This window comes from Aedes aegypti, chromosome 1, assembly GCF_002204515.2.
Source record: "Aedes aegypti strain LVP_AGWG chromosome 1, AaegL5.0 Primary Assembly, whole genome shotgun sequence".
NCBI classification, from domain to species: domain Eukaryota; kingdom Metazoa; phylum Arthropoda; class Insecta; order Diptera; family Culicidae; genus Aedes; species Aedes aegypti.
In genome coordinates this window covers 52,534,332-52,554,302 of record NC_035107.1, presented here as the reverse complement: position 1 = coordinate 52,554,302, position 19,971 = coordinate 52,534,332, and the positions used below count along the sequence as shown (strand labels likewise).

The following is a 19,971-nucleotide window of genomic DNA, read 5'->3' as shown; positions in this document are numbered from 1 at the left end:
ACGAGGAAAATAAAGCAGCGAGGATTGTTTGTTGGCCATGTTGCGTATCGCGATATTTTGAAATGAGCAAGTATGTTATGCTCTGCCACTAACAAATAATAGTTGCGTGACAAACAAATGGCATCCTTCACAAATTACGTAACGCTCTATGAAGAGTCAAAGTTGGGTGAAACGTTATGACTCAAACAAAAATAAAAAAGAAACACATTTCCATGCTAAATGAAGTCTGTAGGTGAGAGAGTAAATAAAAATATAATGAAAATTACCATAACGTGTCAAATGCAACATGTTTCATATGAAATAACGTAATGAAAACGATAAACTGTCGTGAAACCGCAATTAAATGCATTTTTATGATTTAACTAGTTAGAACTTAACAATCAATAGACCGCTTCTGGCCAAAAGTTTTTAGTGTCAATTGAAAGTCATAAAATAGCCCTTTCAAAATCATAAATCGCCAAGTGCGTCAATCTGCGTCCAAACTAATGCTATTAGTCCAAAAAAGCCTCATAAAAATCGATTATTTAAGAATAACTATTTTACCAAAAGAGATAGCAAGTTGCAATGTTCAGCAAAAACATGTAGTTTTGGTAGATGAACAACTTTGTAGAAGGCACAAAAAATGTTGAAAATGTTAGAAAAAAGTTATATATAAAATTTTGATTTTTAACGGTCATTTTAAGAAAAAATGACATATCTGGTAATGTATAAGAGATAGAAATTTGGTGTCTTCGACAAAGTGTCTTAAATTAACATGTGCTACAACTTTGCTGAAGACACCGACCGTCTATCTTCAACAGATAAAAACATATTTTTTTATCTCACTTTTAGGTGATTTGATCACCTGGCCGCTAGTATCAAAAGAAGCGCTTTTACAAATCAAGAAACTTCCCTGAACAAACTTTTTCGCTAAAACCAACGGATTAGACGCTTTTCTATTACGATCACAAAATCGGCAAAAAAAATCACTGTGGAGTGGAAGCAAGGCGTTATATGCCCTATCTACAAAAAGGGGGACAAACTGGAGTGTGAAAATTATCTTGCAATCACCATCCTAAACGCCGCCTACAAAGTGCTATCCCTGATTCTCTTCCGTCGACTATCACCTATAGCAAACGAATTCGTGGGAAGTTATCAAGCAGGTTTCATCGACGACCGCTCGACAACGGACCAGATCTTTTCCGTGTGGCAAATCTTCCAGAAATGCCGTGAGTACCAGGTCCCTACGCATCATGTTTGTTCATCGATTTCAAGGCGGCATACGATAATATCAACCACGTAGAGCTATGGAAAATCATGGACGAGAACAGCTTTCCCGGGAAGCTCACAAGATTGATCAGAGCAACGATAGACGGTGTTAAGATCTCGAGCGAACACTCCAGTTCGTTCCAGTCTCGGCGGGGACTACGACAGGGCGATGGACTTTCGTGCCTGTTGTTCAATATTGCGCTTGAATGTGTTATGCGGAAGCCGGACTTAACAGTCGAGGCACGATTTTCACGAAATCCGGACAATTTGTTTGCTTCGCGGACGACATGGATATTATTGGGAGAAAATTTGGAACGGTAGCAGACTTGTTCACCCGCATATAACGCGAAACAACAAGAGGCGGGCTAATGGTGAATGCGTCGAAAACAAAGTATATGCTGGTTGGCGGAACTGAGCGGGACAGGACCCGCCTAGGAAGCAGTGTTACGATAGACGGAGATACCTTCGAGGTGGTGGACGAGTTCGTCTACCTCGGATCCTTGTTGACGGCTGACAACAATGTTAGTACGGAAATACGAAGGCGCATCATCAGCGGAAGTCGTGCCTACAATGGGCTTCAGAAGAAACTGCGGTCAAGAAAGATTCACCCCCGCACCAAATGCACGATGTACAAAACGCTCATAAGACCGGTAGTCCTCTACGGGCATGAGGCGTGGACTATGCTCGAGGAGGACTTGCAAGCTCTTGGGGTTTTCGAACTCCGAGTGCTAAGGACGATCTTCGGCGGGCGTGCAGGAGAACGGCGTGTGGCGGCGAAGGATGAACCACGAACTCGCTCAACTCTACGGCGAACCCAGTATCGTGAAGGTAGCTAAAGCTGGAAGGATACGTTGGGCAGGGCATGTTTTAAGAATGCCGGACAACAACCCTGTAAAGATGGTGTTCGCTACGAATCCGGTCGGAACAAGAAGGCGTGGGGCGCAGCGAGCTAGGTGGATTGACCAGGTGCACCAGGACCTGGAGAGCGTGGGTCACAGTCGAGGATGGAGAGAAGCGGCCATGAACCGAGTGAATTGGCGTAATATTGTTGGCGAGGCTTTATCAAGATAATTGATGTAAAGCCAAATAAGTAAGTAAGTGATGAGCACAGAATTGATGGTTTTTTTTTTTTGATACTAAGGGTTTGGGGAGCACCGTGAAAACCAGATGGTCCAAATGTGAAATTAGCATATCGCCACCCGTCGCGTTCGCGATTCACCGCCTCCAAAAGAAAGTGGTTCGCGGAAAATCGATTTTGTGTCGGAAAGATGTATAGAAGCAGCTATATTTACAGTCGAAGCTTGTTATAACGACATCGCAAGGGACCGTCGTAGTAGGGAAATGTCACTATAGAGAATAGTTATAACATCAAAATGTTTCTCAAGGGACCGAAAAATGTCGCTATAGAGAGCTTTTGTCGCTATAAAAGTTGTCGTTATAACGAGCTTCGACTGTATACCAAACCAACCAATAAACTCACCTGTGACGAGATTAGCGTGATGGAACTGACACACGGCGTCCGCCTCGAACCAGGAAATTTTGTCACGGAAGTAGCGATAAAAGACGGGGAAACCGTCCTCCGGCAGCGTCCAGGTGTTGCTGATGTTCACCTGCCATGAGAGAGAGCGAAAGAGATGAAAAGTGAGCGATTGTGTGTTTTGTTAGCAGTGTTGGGGGTTGGGGAGGGAAATTGACGTGTTTTTACGGTGCCATTGTCGTAAAAGTGTCGTGGATGTAAGTGAGGGTGGAGATGAGGCGATCCAGAGAGCGATGATATCGTGCGGTGCGCTTTGAGGTGAAGATAATGCGTCGGAACGATAAACGAAGAGGCGGGGGTTTATGGTGACTAAATCGTCAATCATTAGGATTACATAGGATTTGATGGTGGGAAAATCGGAAGCAGAATTTGATCGCATTTGGTTGGAAAATTTGATGAATTAATGTTATTTGATTCTCTCCACATTTGATTGTTGTAATTATTATTATTATTATGTTTTATTTAAGACACTTTAATGCTGTAATGATTTTAGGTTTTCACTGCATGTAACTGTAATATGTAACTTTCAATACACCAACCTCCATTTTAGACAATGATGCTCATTTCACTAAGGAAATGATGCCCACTTGCCACTGGTGGGCGTTCAAAGTTCCGGAACTTCATCAACCCAGCGTGCACACATGCTGGCAATTTAATTAATGTGTGTTTTAACTAGATTCACTTACCGGACTTTGTACTCGCATAGGTGTCTACGAGATAGACCCAAGCAAAACGGGTTTGCCACACCTGCCGGCTAATGTTCTATCCATGCTGCAGAGAGCTTCTTCTTGGGAGAGCAGTGATGCAAATTGGAAAACGTCATCCGGTGTTGTCATCACATATGACGATGATGCACTTCCACCGGAGCTCCACGTGGCCACGATAGATAGTTCTACTTCATATAGGTACCCACGCATTCTGGAGAGGCGATTCTCGGTCTTCGTCTTCTGGGAAACAAATTGCCGGAAGGTGAATTATGGCACACCAGCAACCAACAACGGCTGCTGTGTGATGCTTCTGCTGTGGATGCGATGGACCCGACGAAACCCTAACCAAGAGGGAAGGCATAACACAAACAGAAAGTGTCATGTCAAGATGCTGCCATGAGTTACATCATCATGGCGACTACGACGGTTGAAGGCTCGCACACAGTCCCTTGAGACGGAAACTGCAAGCAATGAAATTGTGGCTATGAGGTATACGTTCAAACCGTTGCACACGTGCGACCTATAATAGCAGTGGAAGCAATCGATGGAGAATGCATATCCGCCAGAATGGGTTCCATGCAGTTGCGGAGAATTTGGAGTGCCTGGGGGCGTTTTCGGTTATGAGAAACAGGATGAGTGATTGAGTTGCTGGGAATTTGCAGCAAGCTGTGCTTTGGAAGGATTTTGGGAGCGACATGAAGTGAGTGATGGCTTTGAATGCAAATAATTGGAACGAGATTCTTAGAACTGTTTAACATGTGTCATTCACCTAAACAATATTATTGCCTATGCCTCAGAGAATCATCAAAGTGTCTTTTTGAAATCGTCAACAAAAAACAAAAATCATGAAAATGTGTAGGGTGCCGGTACCAATGGTTGTAATGTACCAGTAGATTGGACTATGGAATAAAACGTACATTTTTCGATAAATACGACCTACGCTATTTTTGGTGGATTGATCCCTTCTAGTTTAGTCGATTTGCCAAATTTAAAATCATGGTTTCCTCCAAGCATTCCACAAAGAGTTTCCATTACAATTTCAAGAGTTCCTTCTGCAATTCCATCATTAGTTCTTTTAGAAATTCCTCCAAAAGCTTTATTGGATATTCCTTCTTCGAAAAATCCTCCAGTAGTTCTTTCAGGAAGTCCCCAAAAATGTTATCCAGATGTTTCTACAGGTGTTCCTCCAAGAGTTCCTTCAAGAAAAATGCCAAGAGTTACAAGGAATTTCTTCTGCTCATGTTCCTCCGACAATTTCTTCATGAGTTCTTCCAGTAATTCTTCCAAAAGTATCAAGGAATTCTTTCCGTAGTTTCTTTAGGTTTTCCTACAGAAATTATTCCAGGAGTTCCTTCTATAATTTTTCCAATGATCCCTTAAGGAGTTTCCCCAGGGGTTTCTAGATTTCTACTAAAGTTCTTCCAGTAATTTTGTCAGAAGTTGCTCCAGTAATTTTTTCAGGAGTCTCTTCAGCAGTTCCCTCAGGTGTTCTCAGTGAAATTTCTACAGTAGTTATTTCCGATATTCTTCTCAAAAGTTTCGTCGGGGTTTCAAGCATAAATTTCACTAGGGTTTCCTCCTAGAATTCCTCTAGGAGATCTTTCAAGATTTTTTCAAGAATTTCATCAGGACTTCCTTCAGAAATTCCACAAGAGTATCTTTCATGAATTGCTACAGTTATTCCCATTGAAAACAAAAAATGAAAAAGCTCTCCGTTCCAACTGCAGGCTTCGCTACCATGTCAGCATTTCGCCTTTATTCCATATCTGGTTATACATATTCACAATCTTACTCGCTAAGCGTAACTTTTGCAATTCTTGTCCAAAGACATCTCCACTAGGGTGCCAATGAAAATCGATTTTCCGAATTTCAAAAAATGGTAGTGCTCAAAAGTCAAAGCGGTCAAAGTTTGGCTTTTTCGACCCATGAAAAATCTCCAAAGGGGGAGTTCATGAAATTTCCGAAATCGAATTTTTTTTTGATGTCAGATGTCTTAGAAATGCATGAAACGTCGAGATCTGGTATTATTTGGAAAAAAATTTTTTTTGAAAAAATCGACCTTTTGGGACTTAGTAAATTTTTGAGTTGGGGGAGTGAATTGAATTTGAAATGAACGATTTGAATTTAATTGCTGAGAAATTCAAGGCAATAGTATTGAAACATATCCTTTATCATTGTTGGCCACTGAAAGCATATTATATGTGATATTTCAGGGTGGTTCATTTACTTTTCATTAGAGTGGTCCTTTTTGTTAAAAAATAAAATAAATAAAAAATAGAATTTTAATTGAATATTGAAGACAATAGTATTGGAACATCTCTCACATTATCGTAAGCCATTTTCTACATTTAATATGTGGTATTTTATTAGGGTGGTTCACTTATTTTCCATTGGGGTGGGCCTTTCTGTCGAAAAGTCATAATCTGAATGGGATATTAAAAACAATAGTATTTTATCACCTATTTCATCATCGTAGGGCATTTCCTTCATTAGATTCGTGATATTTTATTAGGGTGGCTCACTTATTTTCCATTGGTGTTTGCCAAAAATTAAAAAAAATCAAGAAATTTTGAATTTGATCCTTTTTTTAGCACAATAGTATTTTAACACCTCTTTTATAATCGTAGGCCATTATCTTCATTTTTGTTTTGAGAGGCTTTAAATTCCTCTGAATTCATGCGCCTCTAGTTCCATTTGATATGCGACATCATCGTAGGACACTGTTAACATATTTCATTAGGGAGTTTCTCTCTTTTTCCATTAGGGTGCATCATTATTCGTATAGTTTGAAACCATGATTTCTCGCAAAAGTCTCGTCCACTTTCGTTAATTATGGTGTCATTGTAAAAAATTCTACCTTAATATCTACAGACCGAAAGATTATGGTGTGGACTACTACATAATATTTGCGTAATGTTCGACGAAAAATGTAGAGGTAACTTAGTTAACAACAAAAGAGTTTTCTAGAAAGCCTCTCATTGTTAGAAAGGTCCTTTTGAAAAGTTTTGCGTGATTTTCATTCAAAATGCAACACTTCACTAAGCTGAACCAGTTCGGAGTCCTCGTTTCATACAAAATCCGCTTGCTACTTCGTGATTTCAGATGCACTCATCTCAGAGATCAAGCATTGAGCCTCAGTGACCTTTCCAATTTAGTTTTGCAAATTCCGAAGTAAATCCCAGAGAAGATTCTGAAGGAAATTCAAGAGGAAATACCGAAGGAAATTCCAAAGGAAATTCCAGAGGGAATTACAAAGGAAATTCCAGTAGAAATTCTGAAGGAAATTCCAGTGGAAGTTCCGAAAGAAATTCCAGAGAAAATTCTGAAGGGAATTCCAGACGAAATTTCTCAGGAAATTCCAGAGGAAATTTCGCAGGAAATTTTAGAGGAAATTCCGAAGGAAATTCCAGAGAAAATTCCGAAGGAAATTCTAGAGGAAATTCCGAAGGAAATGCTAGAGAAAATTCTGAAGGAAATTTCAGAGAAAATTCGGAAGGAAATTCCAGAAAAAATCCCGAAAGAAACTCCAGAGGAAATTCCAAAGGAAATTTCAGAGATAATTTCGAAAAAAATTGTAGGGAAAATACGGAAGGAAATTCCGAAAGAAATTCCAGAGGAAATTCCGAAGGAAATTCCAGAGGAAATTCCGAAGGAAATTCCAGAGGAAATTCCGAAGGAAATTCCAGAGGATATTCCGAAGGAAATTCCAGAGAAAATTCCGAAGGAAATACCGAAGCAAATACCGAAGGAAATTCCAGAGGAAACGAAAATTATAGAGGTACTTCCGAAGAAAATTCCGAAATAATTTCAAAGCTTCAAAAGAAATTCCAAAGGAAACGCCGGAGAAAATTTTGAAAAACTGGAGAAGTAAATTCCGAAAGTAATTCCAAAGAAATCCAAAATAACTTCCTGAAGCAACTTACTAAAAGAAATTCATGAAGAAATTCCAAAGGAAATTCTGAAGTAAATGAGATATGAAGTTCCGAAGCATACAAAGGAATTTTAAAGGATACTCCTAAGAAAATTCCGAAAAAACAATTCGAAGGAAATACCAAAGTAAATTCCGAGAAAATTCAACGGAAATTCCGATGAAAATTACGTAAAACAGTCCAAATGAAAATTCCGTAAAAAATTCCAATCAAAACTTCTAAATAAAATTCCGAAATCTCCATTGGAAATTCCAAAGGTTATTCCAAAGCAAATTCCGAGGAAACTCTATAAAAAATTTGGAAGTAAACTTCAAAAGAAATTCCGAAAGAAATTTCAAAGAGAATTTTGAAGGAAGTAATAAAGGAATTTCAAAGGAAATTCTGAAGTAAATTTGATAAGTAGCCTCAAAGAAAACTGCAAAGGAATTTTAAAGGATACTCCTAAGGAAATTTCGACGGAAATTCCAAGGTTAATTCAGAAGGAAACTAAAAAACATCCAACGGAATGTCCGAAGCAAATTTCAGAGGAATTTCTGACGAAAATTGCGTAGAAAATTCCAAAGCAAATTCCGAAAAAAATCCAAAGGAAATTCCGAACAAAATTTGTATTTCCTTCCAAACTCCATAGGAAATTCCATAAAAAAAATTCAAAGCAAATTCCGAATGAAATTCAAACAGGAATTTCTAAGAAAATTTAGAAGAAAAAATCACAGCTCCAAAAGAAATTCCAAAGGAAACTCGATGGAAACATTCAAAATATAAGGGAAATCCCGAAAAAAAAATTAAAAAAAAACTGAATAAAATTCTAAAAGAAATTCTGAAGCACATTCCAAAAGACATTCCGACGACAATTCTGAAAAATATCCAAAGCATATTCAAAAGGGAATTTCTAAGGAAATTCCAAAGAAAATTCCAAAGCAAATACCGAAGCAAATTGCAATGAAAAAAGGAAGTTAAAAGGAAATTTCGTAGAAAATTTCTAAGGAATTTTCTATGGAATATCCAAAGCAAATTTGTAAGGAAATTCTCAAGAAAACTCTGTAGAAGTTCCAAAGAAAATTGTAAAGGAAAGTTCTAAGAATATTCCGCACTAAATTTCTAAGGTCCAATAGAAATCCCAAATGAAATTCCGAAGAAAGCTCCAAAGAAAATTTCGAAGGAAATTCCAAAGTAAATTCCAATGCTTCGAAGGAAATTCCAAATAATATTTCGAATACAATTCTGAAGGAAGCTCCAAAGATAATTACACAAGAAGTTCTGCAACAAACTCTAGAAGAAATTCGGAAGGAAACTCCAAAGCAAATTTCTAAGGAAACTCAAAAAGAAAATCTGAAATAAATTTCGAAGAAAATTCCAATGAAAAGTTCAGAATGAAATTCCGAAGGACACTTCATAGGAAATTTCGAAGGAAATATCACAGAAAATTCAAAAAGGCACTTCTAAAGATACCGAAGAAAATTCCACAGGATATTCCGAAGCAAATTCAGGATAAATTTCCAATTTTGATGAAAATTCCGTAGAAAATTTCAAAGGAAATTTCGTAGAAAAGCCCAATAAAAAAATTTAAAAGGAATTTCGAAGGAAATTCCGATTAAAATTCCAAAGGAAACTCCAAAGAAAATTCCGTTGAAAACTCCAACGAAAAAATCCATATAAAATTCCGACGAAATTTCTGTAAGGAACTTTGTTACATCTTTGAAGAATAAACGAGAACTGATTGTTAAAACTGGAATTGCCTACGTTGTCACAACCGAATCGTGTGTACTATAGCAAGCAGAAGGCAACGTACTTTTGTTTCGGGAATGAAGGAGCCCAAGGCTGAGAATCTCTTTTGAAAATATAAACTAAACTCTTTTGTTGCCCTTCATTGTCGCCCATCAAGCTATAGTCATAATTTGAATACCTCAAAAATTATTTTATTCCTTTTTGATTATGGCCGTTAGAGTTGTGCTTTACTGAATTCACTGATTATTGTTATTGGAACGTTTTATTTTAACTATTCAAAAGAAAACCTTAATGAAAATATCTTAACGAAGAGTTGCATGCCAATGAAGAATCATGATTCAAAACTATACAAACAAAGTTGATTTGTTAGATCTTTTGAGAATATATATTTTTTTAATTTACCCTTATGTAAAACTGAGGACAATAGCCCCAATGAAATATCACATATTATATGTTATCAGTGGCCTACGATGACATAGGAGATGTTTAATTACTCTTGTATTTACTATTCCATTCAAATTCCCAATGAAATATCACTAATCTAATGAAGGAAATGGCCTATGATGATCAAAGAGGTGATAAAATACTATTGTTTTTAATATCCCATTCAAATAATGATTTTTCGACAGAAAGGCCCACCGTAAAATTCTATTTTTTATTTATTTTATTTTTTTAACAAAAAGGACCACCCTAATGGAAAGTAAATGAACCACCCTAATGAAATATCACATCTAATATGCTTTCAGTGGCCAACAATGATGTAGGATATGTTTCAATACTATTGCCTTGAATTTCTCAGCAATTGAATTCAAATCGTTCATTTCAAATTCAATTCACTCCCCCAACTCAAAAATTTACTAAGTCCCAAAAGGTCGATTTTTTCAAAAAAAATTTTTTCCAAATAACACCAGATCTCGACGTTTCATGCATTTCTAAGACATTTGGCATCAAAAAAAAAATTTCGATTTCGGAAATTTCATGTACCCCCCCTTTGGAGATTTTTCATGGGTCAAAAAAGCCAAACTTTGACCGCTTTGGGGGTCCACTTAATGAAGTCCGATTGAGCTCAAATTTTGCATGGGGACTTTTTTCGAGGAGACAAAACTTTTGAGCACTACCATTTTTTGAAATTCGAAAAATCGATTTTCATTGGCACCCTACTCTGCACTGTTTTGAATTTGCATAGGATTTTGACTTTTACTGGCCTTGTTGTTTACAAGTTTCACGTAGGAGTGAAACAGAGAGGATGATTTTTGTGCAGAGCCCCATAGATATAAGGGAGGTGTACCAGTTTTGGCCACCCTAGGGAAAAATATTGTTTATAGGGAAGGTGTACCGGTATTCACCATGTTCCAGTTATTCGCTACCCCGGATTAGATACCGTTCTACGACATATCAAGCGTGTGCTAGAATAAGGGCCTAAGTCGCATGATCGATTTCTCTTCACCGATCGTCTCTTCTATAAATAAAGGTGACAAGATGCGGGTTTGTTAGCATTTTTCCACTTCAGTACGCTAGGCAGCGATGCAATCTTGCGTCCTGAGGTTAAAAAATGATGACAAACTTGTGTCTTGTCACCTTTATTAACGGAAGAGAGTATCGATGAAGAGAAATCGATTATGCAACTTACGCCCTTATTCTAGCACACGCTTGATATATGGTTGCCAATTGATTAGCGTTCGCTAAATTGCTTTAAGATGATAAGGAAACATTCTTGGAAACCGCAAAGTTTTCTCAGAAAATAATAGAAGAAAATCATTTTCCTTAAAATGTGTGCTCCCTTGCACCCATTTTTGCTATGGTGTTCCTGATTCGCCACCCTCCATAAGGAATCAACGTAGGTAACGAATTCAGGAATCGAAATTAAAATCATGGCGAATACTGGTGAAAGTGGTCCAGTATTCGCCACCTCCATTTTTAATACAAAAACAAAGCTTCTGAGTTAGGGATTTTCACGTAACGAATTAGTTTTTAAAAACTAAACTACACAAGATTTATTCACACACAGGTTACTTATGGAACTACCTACTATTACAGCTTGACCAAGAAAGAGAGCGAGCCACGCTGCTGGCTCACTTTTATAGTGGTTATCACGCCCAATGGTATGAGTGCCCTAGTGTAGATGTAGTTGTGAACCTTAGAGGAAAACAATATGCACTCAGTTTAGAAAAACACCCAGAAACCGGGTGTAAATATTTCAAATTGGGTAATATTTCCATATGCATTTTGATGAGTCTGGAAAGTGTGTGCAAGTTTCTTTGAGGAAAACAAAAACAAACTGTGTATGACGAGCGTATGCTAGTCTACGTGTGTTCAAATGTCACTAAGCTCTATTTGCTAATTATGCAGGGATTGAATCCTGAGAAAATTGAGAGAATTTCTCACGTATCGCTCTCTGTAACTATCATAACATGCTGCACATTATGAGAGACTGTTTATCGTATACTGCTACAACTTTGATCAGATTGGGGGGATAGTAGTGCAAGATAAAACCCCTCTAAAAATGCTCCAAGCCTGGTGGACACTATTGCTATTGGAAGTTCGTGGATTGTTTATCGTGCCAGTAAAGAAAAACACCTACCCCCAACGGTAATCAAGCGAGAAAAATGGATTTTATCATCGCTCTCGCTCGCTGCTTCCATTTATCAGACTTGTTACACCTTGCGATACAATGACGATCGTGGACCGCAACAGATGAGATGTTTTTCTTTGCTTGCTTTGATTGTGCTTCATACTCAAATGAGAGCGAATTCTGCAATGCCTGTAATTATGCTTACCTAGCGCATTCTTAGCGCCCTAACACCTGATTGGCTTGCCGCGTGGCGTGATTCTACTCGATGCGCGCCAACTGCTCCTATTCGTCAATTCACCTAGCAAGATTTTCCTAACGGCTCCCCGTCTGCTGGAAAGTCGTCCTCGGCTTTCTAAATTACGGTTGAGGTATCAACCTTGGATACCTCGTCGAAGTAACATCTGTGCTGACCTCGGATGATTTACCTTCTTCCGGTTGTTGTTTAGCATGTGCAGATTGTTGAGATGCTGATGTCTGAATTCCCCTCCAGATAGCGGTCCTCAGGACTCTGATGATGATGGTATTAATAATGATGATCATCAGGGTTGAGAAAGATCCGAAAGACAGCCACCCGAATAAATTAACTTTCCAATGAATGTTGTTGGATGTCAGATTGAGGTGTGCTATGTTGTCCCGGTGCTCCAAGTGCTGCTCCTGTAAAAGCTCCAATGGGAGTCGATTTATCAAATCAACTGGAGTTACCTTCAAGCCTGTAGTTGGGATGAACGATTGAGGTTGCGCTTCGTAAACGCTGTTATCGTATTCCTCGTTGTCGAGCTTCAGTGTACATTGTTGAAATTGTATGAGGAACGATCCTTGAAGTTTACGTTCCTGAGCCGAACAGTTTGATGACATAATGAGGTCTGCGCAAGGGGTGGATCACTTCTGATGCATCGAAAATGCATTTAAATGCACACTCAGAAAATTTTCAATTCTTGGCTTGCTCCAATGTTTATTTGTTATCCTTGTCAGAATGTCAAAGTCATTTTTTAAAAATATCAAGAAAAGCTGCTGTTCACCCAACAAATTCACCACTCCCTGCCGTAACCGGCTTTGGTCAGCTTTCACTCTAACTGACAAAGAGCGAAGCCTCCCACATACTCATAGGTGAAACAAAGTTGCTATTTTCTGATCCAGGTCTGCAAAACCCTAATACTTTTGCCCAGCTGTGAAATGGACCCTTCAAAGCAGTGCTGGGAATGGTAATAGTAGTAGGCTTGAATTTTCTCGAAAATCACGTGGCTCTCCCAGTACAGTAGTTCAAAAACGTGAATCTCATCAAGTAGCCTATGTTGGGTGCACGAATTTTCTGAATCATTGGTGTCATTGAAGGCTCTAAATGCGTAAATGCAGCGAGAAATAGAAAATTTTTCTACAGTAGTTTTGGGTTGCCCTTAGCAACGGGTGTTTTGCTATTTTCAAGGCATTTTGCCTACAGCAGCGATGGGCGTGAGTTTCACTGGCTTCGCTGACTGTGATTGGCTTTGCTTGGCTACTGTAGAGTGAATTTCAGATTTTTTCGAAACCCCGCTTCAAAGTAAATGCGCACACTCCTCGGATTCAGTGAAGCATCGGATATTGTCATTTTTGACTTCACTCTCCTATGTGGAATAGATATTATCCTAATCCTTTATCCACTAATGACCTAAACTCAAGTATAAATCCATCACCGTTATCTCCTGTAAAACTGTAAGTTGGACCGAGCAGTGGCAGAGTACCCAAAGGCCTTTTTTTAGAGTTGTGGTCTTGAGGGCAAGGTCTGGTATTCGACGGCCCATACACAAATAGGGGCTCCTTTACTGCCCATAACTGCATAACAGTCACATTCGACAAAAGTAGGCATTGAGTAAATGGGGTACCAAGATTGTATTTTACAGCAGTATGGGAGGAAACTAAAATTCCAAAAAATCATTAATAATTCAAAACAGCTTATTTGAGGCTGAAATTTTGCACAACTCATACCGCATATTGGGTGAATAGACAGAAAATTATTCTGATATAAATTTCGTTGCTACTACATTATAAGGCTCATGTATAATCTCAATGTGACTGTTATGCGGTTACATTTGCCAGTGTGACAAAACAACTTGGTATTTTTTTCGAATTTTCTAGAACAAACTCACAGATTTTAGTAAGTTGATCGAAAGTATGTATCATTAGATGACTCTCCCCGGTATTAACTCCAATTTGTCAAAAATGTCGAATGTGACTGTTATGCAGTTATGGGCAGTTTACCTCTCTTGAGCTAATCCAAACGTTGCCGTGATTCAAAGCTTCGATAAAGAAACATTCATTCTGTCAGAGAGACTGGAAGGAGGAGAGTATCAACCTTAAGCGTTTATCGTTCCTTTCTTGTCCCCAAGATCTCCAACCAACATTACAAGAAATAAAACAAGTTATTGCAACAAAAAATGTTATGTTTTGACTTTGATTTGAGAATCGATGCGGATTTTATTTCCTACCAATAAGTCAAAAGCTGTAAGTTCCTCGGGAAGGAAGTTTCAAGGGTTCTGATTAATCTTGATTAGGTGGGGCAATGCATACCAGCAATCAATCATATATTTTTCACAGTACATCCAACATATCTGTAGATCGTTATTATAGTCCTTAAAAATTATGATGCTCAAAAAATCTTATCGGTTTTTCTCTCCCATGTGGTGTCCAGTGAGTTAAATTTTCAGCACAAACGTTTGTCTGGTTCTCTAGGTTTGGCTTCGATTAATCTTCATCTTAATATATTTTATCGTTTAATAGTTACAACTGTAATCTAGCTTGTTTAAAAGTTCAGTTTGTAAACAACGTTCTTGATCCTAGGGATTTTGAGGGTATAAATGATCATCTCTTTGCTGTAGATTACGTACACATTGGTGATATCCAGTACATTGTCTAGCATGTCTTGCTCGAGACCTTCGTGAGAAAGAAACTGCTTGGCGGTGAGTAATTCGCGAGAGCTGATGATGCGGCTGCTGGGGATCTTCTTCCTGGCTAGGGTTATTGCTTCTTCTATGATTTCTAGCTAATAGATAAGTTCATCTAAGTTGAAAATTATGTTTACCGAGTCAAATCCATCTAAAGCTCCTGCTGTCAAGTTGTCCTGATATTTGATTAAAGAATTGAGTTTTTCTGTAATATTTTTAAGTCTATGTTCGAGAGCTCTGTTTGATCTTCCGACCTTGACGCTTGCTTCTGCGGAAGCGGGTGACGAGGGCAGAATCAAACATGTCGCCCGTCGGTCGAGTGAAGTGAAAAAGTTCTGCAATCGGTTAGTTCTGTTTGATCTTTGACCTTGACGATTGCTCCTTGGCAGTGCGTCAAGAAAGCCCGAGCAGTCGTCAGTTGTTTTCCCTCTCGGGTCGTGCGCCTATTTTCTCTGAGTGCTTTTATATAGCCGAGCAAACGAGTTAAGCTGAATGTGGATTGTTGCTGCTCAGTCAAGGATGACGGATCAATTGGTGAGCTCGTTTCATGCTACTATGTCTAATCTATAAAATATGTATGACTGCACATTTAACCGATACAACGGTAGGACGTAAATATGATTTTTCATCAAACTATGAATGGTTCGTCACTGTGAGTGTCGACATAAACTCTAATTCATGAATTATTTATGTTTAACATTTTTTTTGTTTTCAAAACACCCCTTTCTTTTTATCTTTATTTTTGTAATTATAAAAAAACTTTGAATGGTTCGACACTATAAGTGTAGACTTGCGAAAGGTTCACTTTATTCAACAAACTTTGGATGGTTCGCCACTGTAAGTGTCGGCATAAGAATAAGAATGTTCTATGATGTTCCAGCCAATCGAGTTTTTGTTTCTTTTCAAATAAGTAAAATATAAGAACACATGCTTTCGTCCTGACAGCTGTAGGAATGTTACATTCAGATATTTGTTCAACAAACTTTGAATGGTTCGTCACCTTAAGTGTCGGCATAAGTTTCCTTTACATAGAAATTGTTCATATCAATTTGACAAAAAACTATTTATCATGGTCTAATCACTTATCAAAGTGAATCCTTTGACCCAACGATCCTCCCCATTAACAAACATCCTCCCAGTAACCTTTGTGGAGATGCAGAGGCAAACACGGTCTCCAAATAGCAAAGGTTACACACTAACATTCCTTCCCCCAATCCCACCTGACTGCAAGGACGTGGCCGGCGCCGTTATTGACCCTGTATAAATAGAGGCACTGAATTATACACACTGAAGAAGATTATGGCCAATCCCAGCCGAACATCTAGTTGATTCTTTGTGCATTTTCACTGACTTCGGTCAATCACGGAATAGCAACCATTGATATGTGTAGTCAGTCTAAGCTAAGGAAAAATTAGCTAAGCTAAGCTTTCCCTGCTGAGCATGGATTGAAAGCTTTCGTTTAATGTATTGACAGTAATCAAAGGAGCGGTTCCATTTGAATTCGAATGTCGGTTTACTCTTGTATTTTTTAAATTTGGCTGAAATTTGGCATATGCTTTCTTTATACCCAAAAATGCCTATTTGCATCATCGGTTCGCCATTTCCATCCTAGCGTTACTTTTGAGAAGGGCTTAAGAAAAAAAGCCCTAAAAATTTTCATAAAATTAAAACTCAGAAACTATTTGTCTGATCGGTTTGGTGTCTTCCGCAAAAAATTAGGTTATTGTTGGAACTATCTGGAAAAAATATACACTGTAAAAAAAATGTATTTTTTTATTTCGAAAATAAAGCTTAAAATCCATGTTTTTTCAAAAATCGTTTTTTTATTATTTTATATTTTGAAGCAGACAAAAAACGGAGTCTTTTGCACAGTGGGTCAAGATGGAGAAATAAAAGTTATGATTTTTTAAAAAAAAGGTTGATTTTTCAATATGGTCTAAATAAACTTTTTGAATGCTTTTCGACCCGGTTTTATGAAAGTACGCAAAATTGGCAATAAAAAAAGTGTAAGAGAAAATTTTGCTAATTGCTACCGTTTCTGAGATACAGCGATTTTAAAATTAAATTTACTGAAAATTCACAACTTTTGGTTGTTTTCGGATGTTTTTCGAGTTGATAAAATAAAGAATTTTTTTTCTGAAAGCATTTTATTTCATGTTCTTTTACAATGATGGAGCGTCCTATTTTTATACAGATTTCTTACTTTTTCATGATGTTTACAATTTTTTTACTATCATTACAGTTTGAAAATTGCCTAACTTCTATTTTATCTACGGAAACTGGAATAAATGACTGGTATTTTTGTGTTTCCTGAATAGTTATAGCTTTCAAATATTGTTCATTAAGCTGCTCCTTGATATGTTCATACTCTGCTGTAGTTGCATAAGAAAAGAAAATTCGTGTTAGTTGCTCCTCCTTTCGCTTTTGAGTCCAATCAAATAATTCCTTGGCATTTTTAATGGGATGTTCACGTTCTTTAGCTAGACTAGACCTTGTAGCCATGCGTTTTATTGTTCCTCCTAATGCATCGCAGGGCCCTTTGCCATGCGATGTTGCGAAAAAATGCCATTCAACATCTATATCATAGTTTTTCTTAAATTGGCAAATACTAGAAAAGTTCTTTCTATTTTTATATTGTGATGCAGCTCCATCGGACATGAAATAAATTTTGTTCAAATTTAAGTGCTTTTCTTGGCGTATAAAATTAATCATTTTTGAGATAAATAAGTTAATGGATATAGAATCATTCCGCAAATCTTCGGAAATTACTACAAAGCTTAAATGATTGAGCATGCCATTTACCTTAAAATAAATCGCAAATGGATGAATAGTTGCTTGCTGCGCATTCCAGTGATGACTTTGAACTTCATCCTGAAGTACAAAAGTGTAATTTTTCTGAAAAATCACATATAGCTACAAATTCTCTTTCTTGCTAGTTATTTTTTTTTTATTTTTCAAAAATGTAGACTGCTCTTTTTTAATTAAATCATGTGGTATCAATTTTTCTAACTGAATGAAATAGGAAACAAACTTCTCCTTCTGTTTTGTGAACGTCTCTATATCGCATCTATCAGTTGTGACCCATTGTTCACAAATAATTTCATCAACAAATTTTTCATCCATTTCTTCTAATAACTTTTTTTTTAAGGAAGTTGTGTCAATGCAATTTTCACATCGGCGTAAAAAACAATCTACTGTTGCATTTTCACATGTCAAACTATCTGTAAACACATTTAATTCATTAGATAAATCGTATTTTTTTATGCAGTGGGTTATGAGATTCACATTTTCGTGAATGGCACATACACAAACGTTGTGAGTTCCCGAGCTAGTTAAGAGTTTACAGTTTTTAGGCCGAAGTTTAGCAAAGGATGAAAATCCGATTTGTATTTCAGTGTTCAATTCCTGGAATCGGGCACATTTTTCATTTCCCCTCATACCATAAAAAATTACCAAATCAATATTTTTTCAAACATTTTAGTCAAAAATTATCTGCTCTTTCAGATAATGAACAAATTTCTTAAATAGAAAAGGAAGATGCCGGACGCTATACTGTCTGTAAATGTGCTCCAGGTTGTAATCGGTTTTATTCTGGTGAATAAGTTTGATTAATTCAAGGTATAGTGGTTTTTCAGTGCTGAAACATAAATTGTGCATGTAAATGAAAAGTTTATCTACCGTGTTGTGTTTATATCACTTTAATAGTGCAAAAACTCTCGCCTCAGCGTTAAGATTATATTAATTTCATCCCTCATATGGTAAGAATGTTTCACTTTCCTTTTGGTTTGTATACGTATATCGTATGTTATATTTCTACTCACAACACTTATTATTGTTATAGTGTGAGAGAAAAATGATTATCACAATACCGACAAATTGTATATGGAGTTTTTTTTCTGTTCGAGGCTGAAGTTGTGTGGATAAAAATGTTATCACTGTGAAATGATTTGTGGAAACAATCCAAAGAGCGTTTCTCCGATGCAATACAGAGGGATTCGCTTTCAATTTCATGATTGACGATGATGATCATCTTCCTATTGGTTCGATGATTACCAATACAGCCCAAAGATGGACTATCACATTGTTGATCTGCGAAACACATATATTTCTGTGGATATATGTGTTTCGTGGATCAAGAATGTTCTAGTTGTATCACAGTTGATTTTTTCAGCGTTACCAACGCTGTGCCATCAATGCTACTGCGACGGTTGTATTGAGCATCTAGTGGACCAGGACCAGTGCTGTTTTATCTGCATGTGGATAAGGTTTATTGTTCGAGCATATTTTTTTATTTGTTCATACAGTTTTCTCCATAAGGTGTTTTCTTTTCACTAAAGCTGCTAAAATTCCAGAAAATGGTAAGTTTAACTTTTCTGTTTTCTGTCAAATTTGTTCTGCTATAAATATTTTTTTTTCCTAGGATCTAGACGATATTTTGCTCATGTCCAGTGGGGATGAGAATGCCTCCAGCTCAGACACAAACGCTGTGGACGCTGCTGGTATCCTAAATGACTAAGTTTTGGACAAATCAGTGTCGAACGACCCAAGTAACATTTTTAGTTTCTTCATTTACTACAAGCTGTTGCTACCACCACATCGTTAAAACTCATTTTAGAACTTATTAGACATAACAACCTTAATAAACCTTTGATAAAACTACGTTAAACCCGAAGAGGCCCACACTACAGGAGGTTGTTGAGACTATACCTTAAAACCGCTTCTAACCTTTTTGGTTTTGCAACGTTATGCATACATCTACCCTTGTAGTGTACTATAAAACATACATAAGAGCTATTGTATAGTCTTATTGAGCTCAACTGGCGGTATTAGATCTTTTGCGATATCCTTAAATACGGAATAAAATCAACATTAAGACGAAGTAGGCCGTCATTGAAATTTGTACGGATCGTTGATGATTGTTGCTAATTCATCTCACGATTTCGACTCAAAGAAAATCAGTTGGTTTTGCACTGACACAGATGAAAAAGTATCAGCTTACATTATGCTTGTTAGCGCGTACACTGATACTTTTTTAAGTCAATATAAACTATAAGACTGAGTTTAATCACTTTGAAATACAAGCTGAAAAGTCATCATTTTTGCCAAAACGAAAGACGGGCTACTTAGCCTTAAGGGCTTATGATTGAACAAACATCAGCCAACAAGTTGTTTATTAGTCATAACCTTCTTTATAATATTGAAATCATCATGATGTCTGCCGAATCATAATAATAAAATAAAATCATCACATTTTGCGTGCCAGTAAATTTCTTTTCCGTTGCGTGAAATTCATGCCAAAGAAAATTTACTGGTGGAACGACACAAAATTTTTCGA

General features: G+C 37.4%; 1 protein-coding gene across 1 annotated transcript in view; it reads right to left on the bottom strand.

Moving 5' to 3' along the window:
- LOC5568402 (putative epidermal cell surface receptor) overlaps positions 1-19,971 on the bottom strand; it is a 666,851-nt gene that overhangs the window by 273,210 nt on the left and 373,670 nt on the right. Inside the window, exon 2 of the mRNA XM_021849817.1 lies at positions 2,729-2,858. Within this exon, the coding sequence (XP_021705509.1) occupies positions 2,729-2,858 (130 nt within the window). The remainder of the gene's footprint in view (positions 1-2,728; positions 2,859-19,971) is intronic.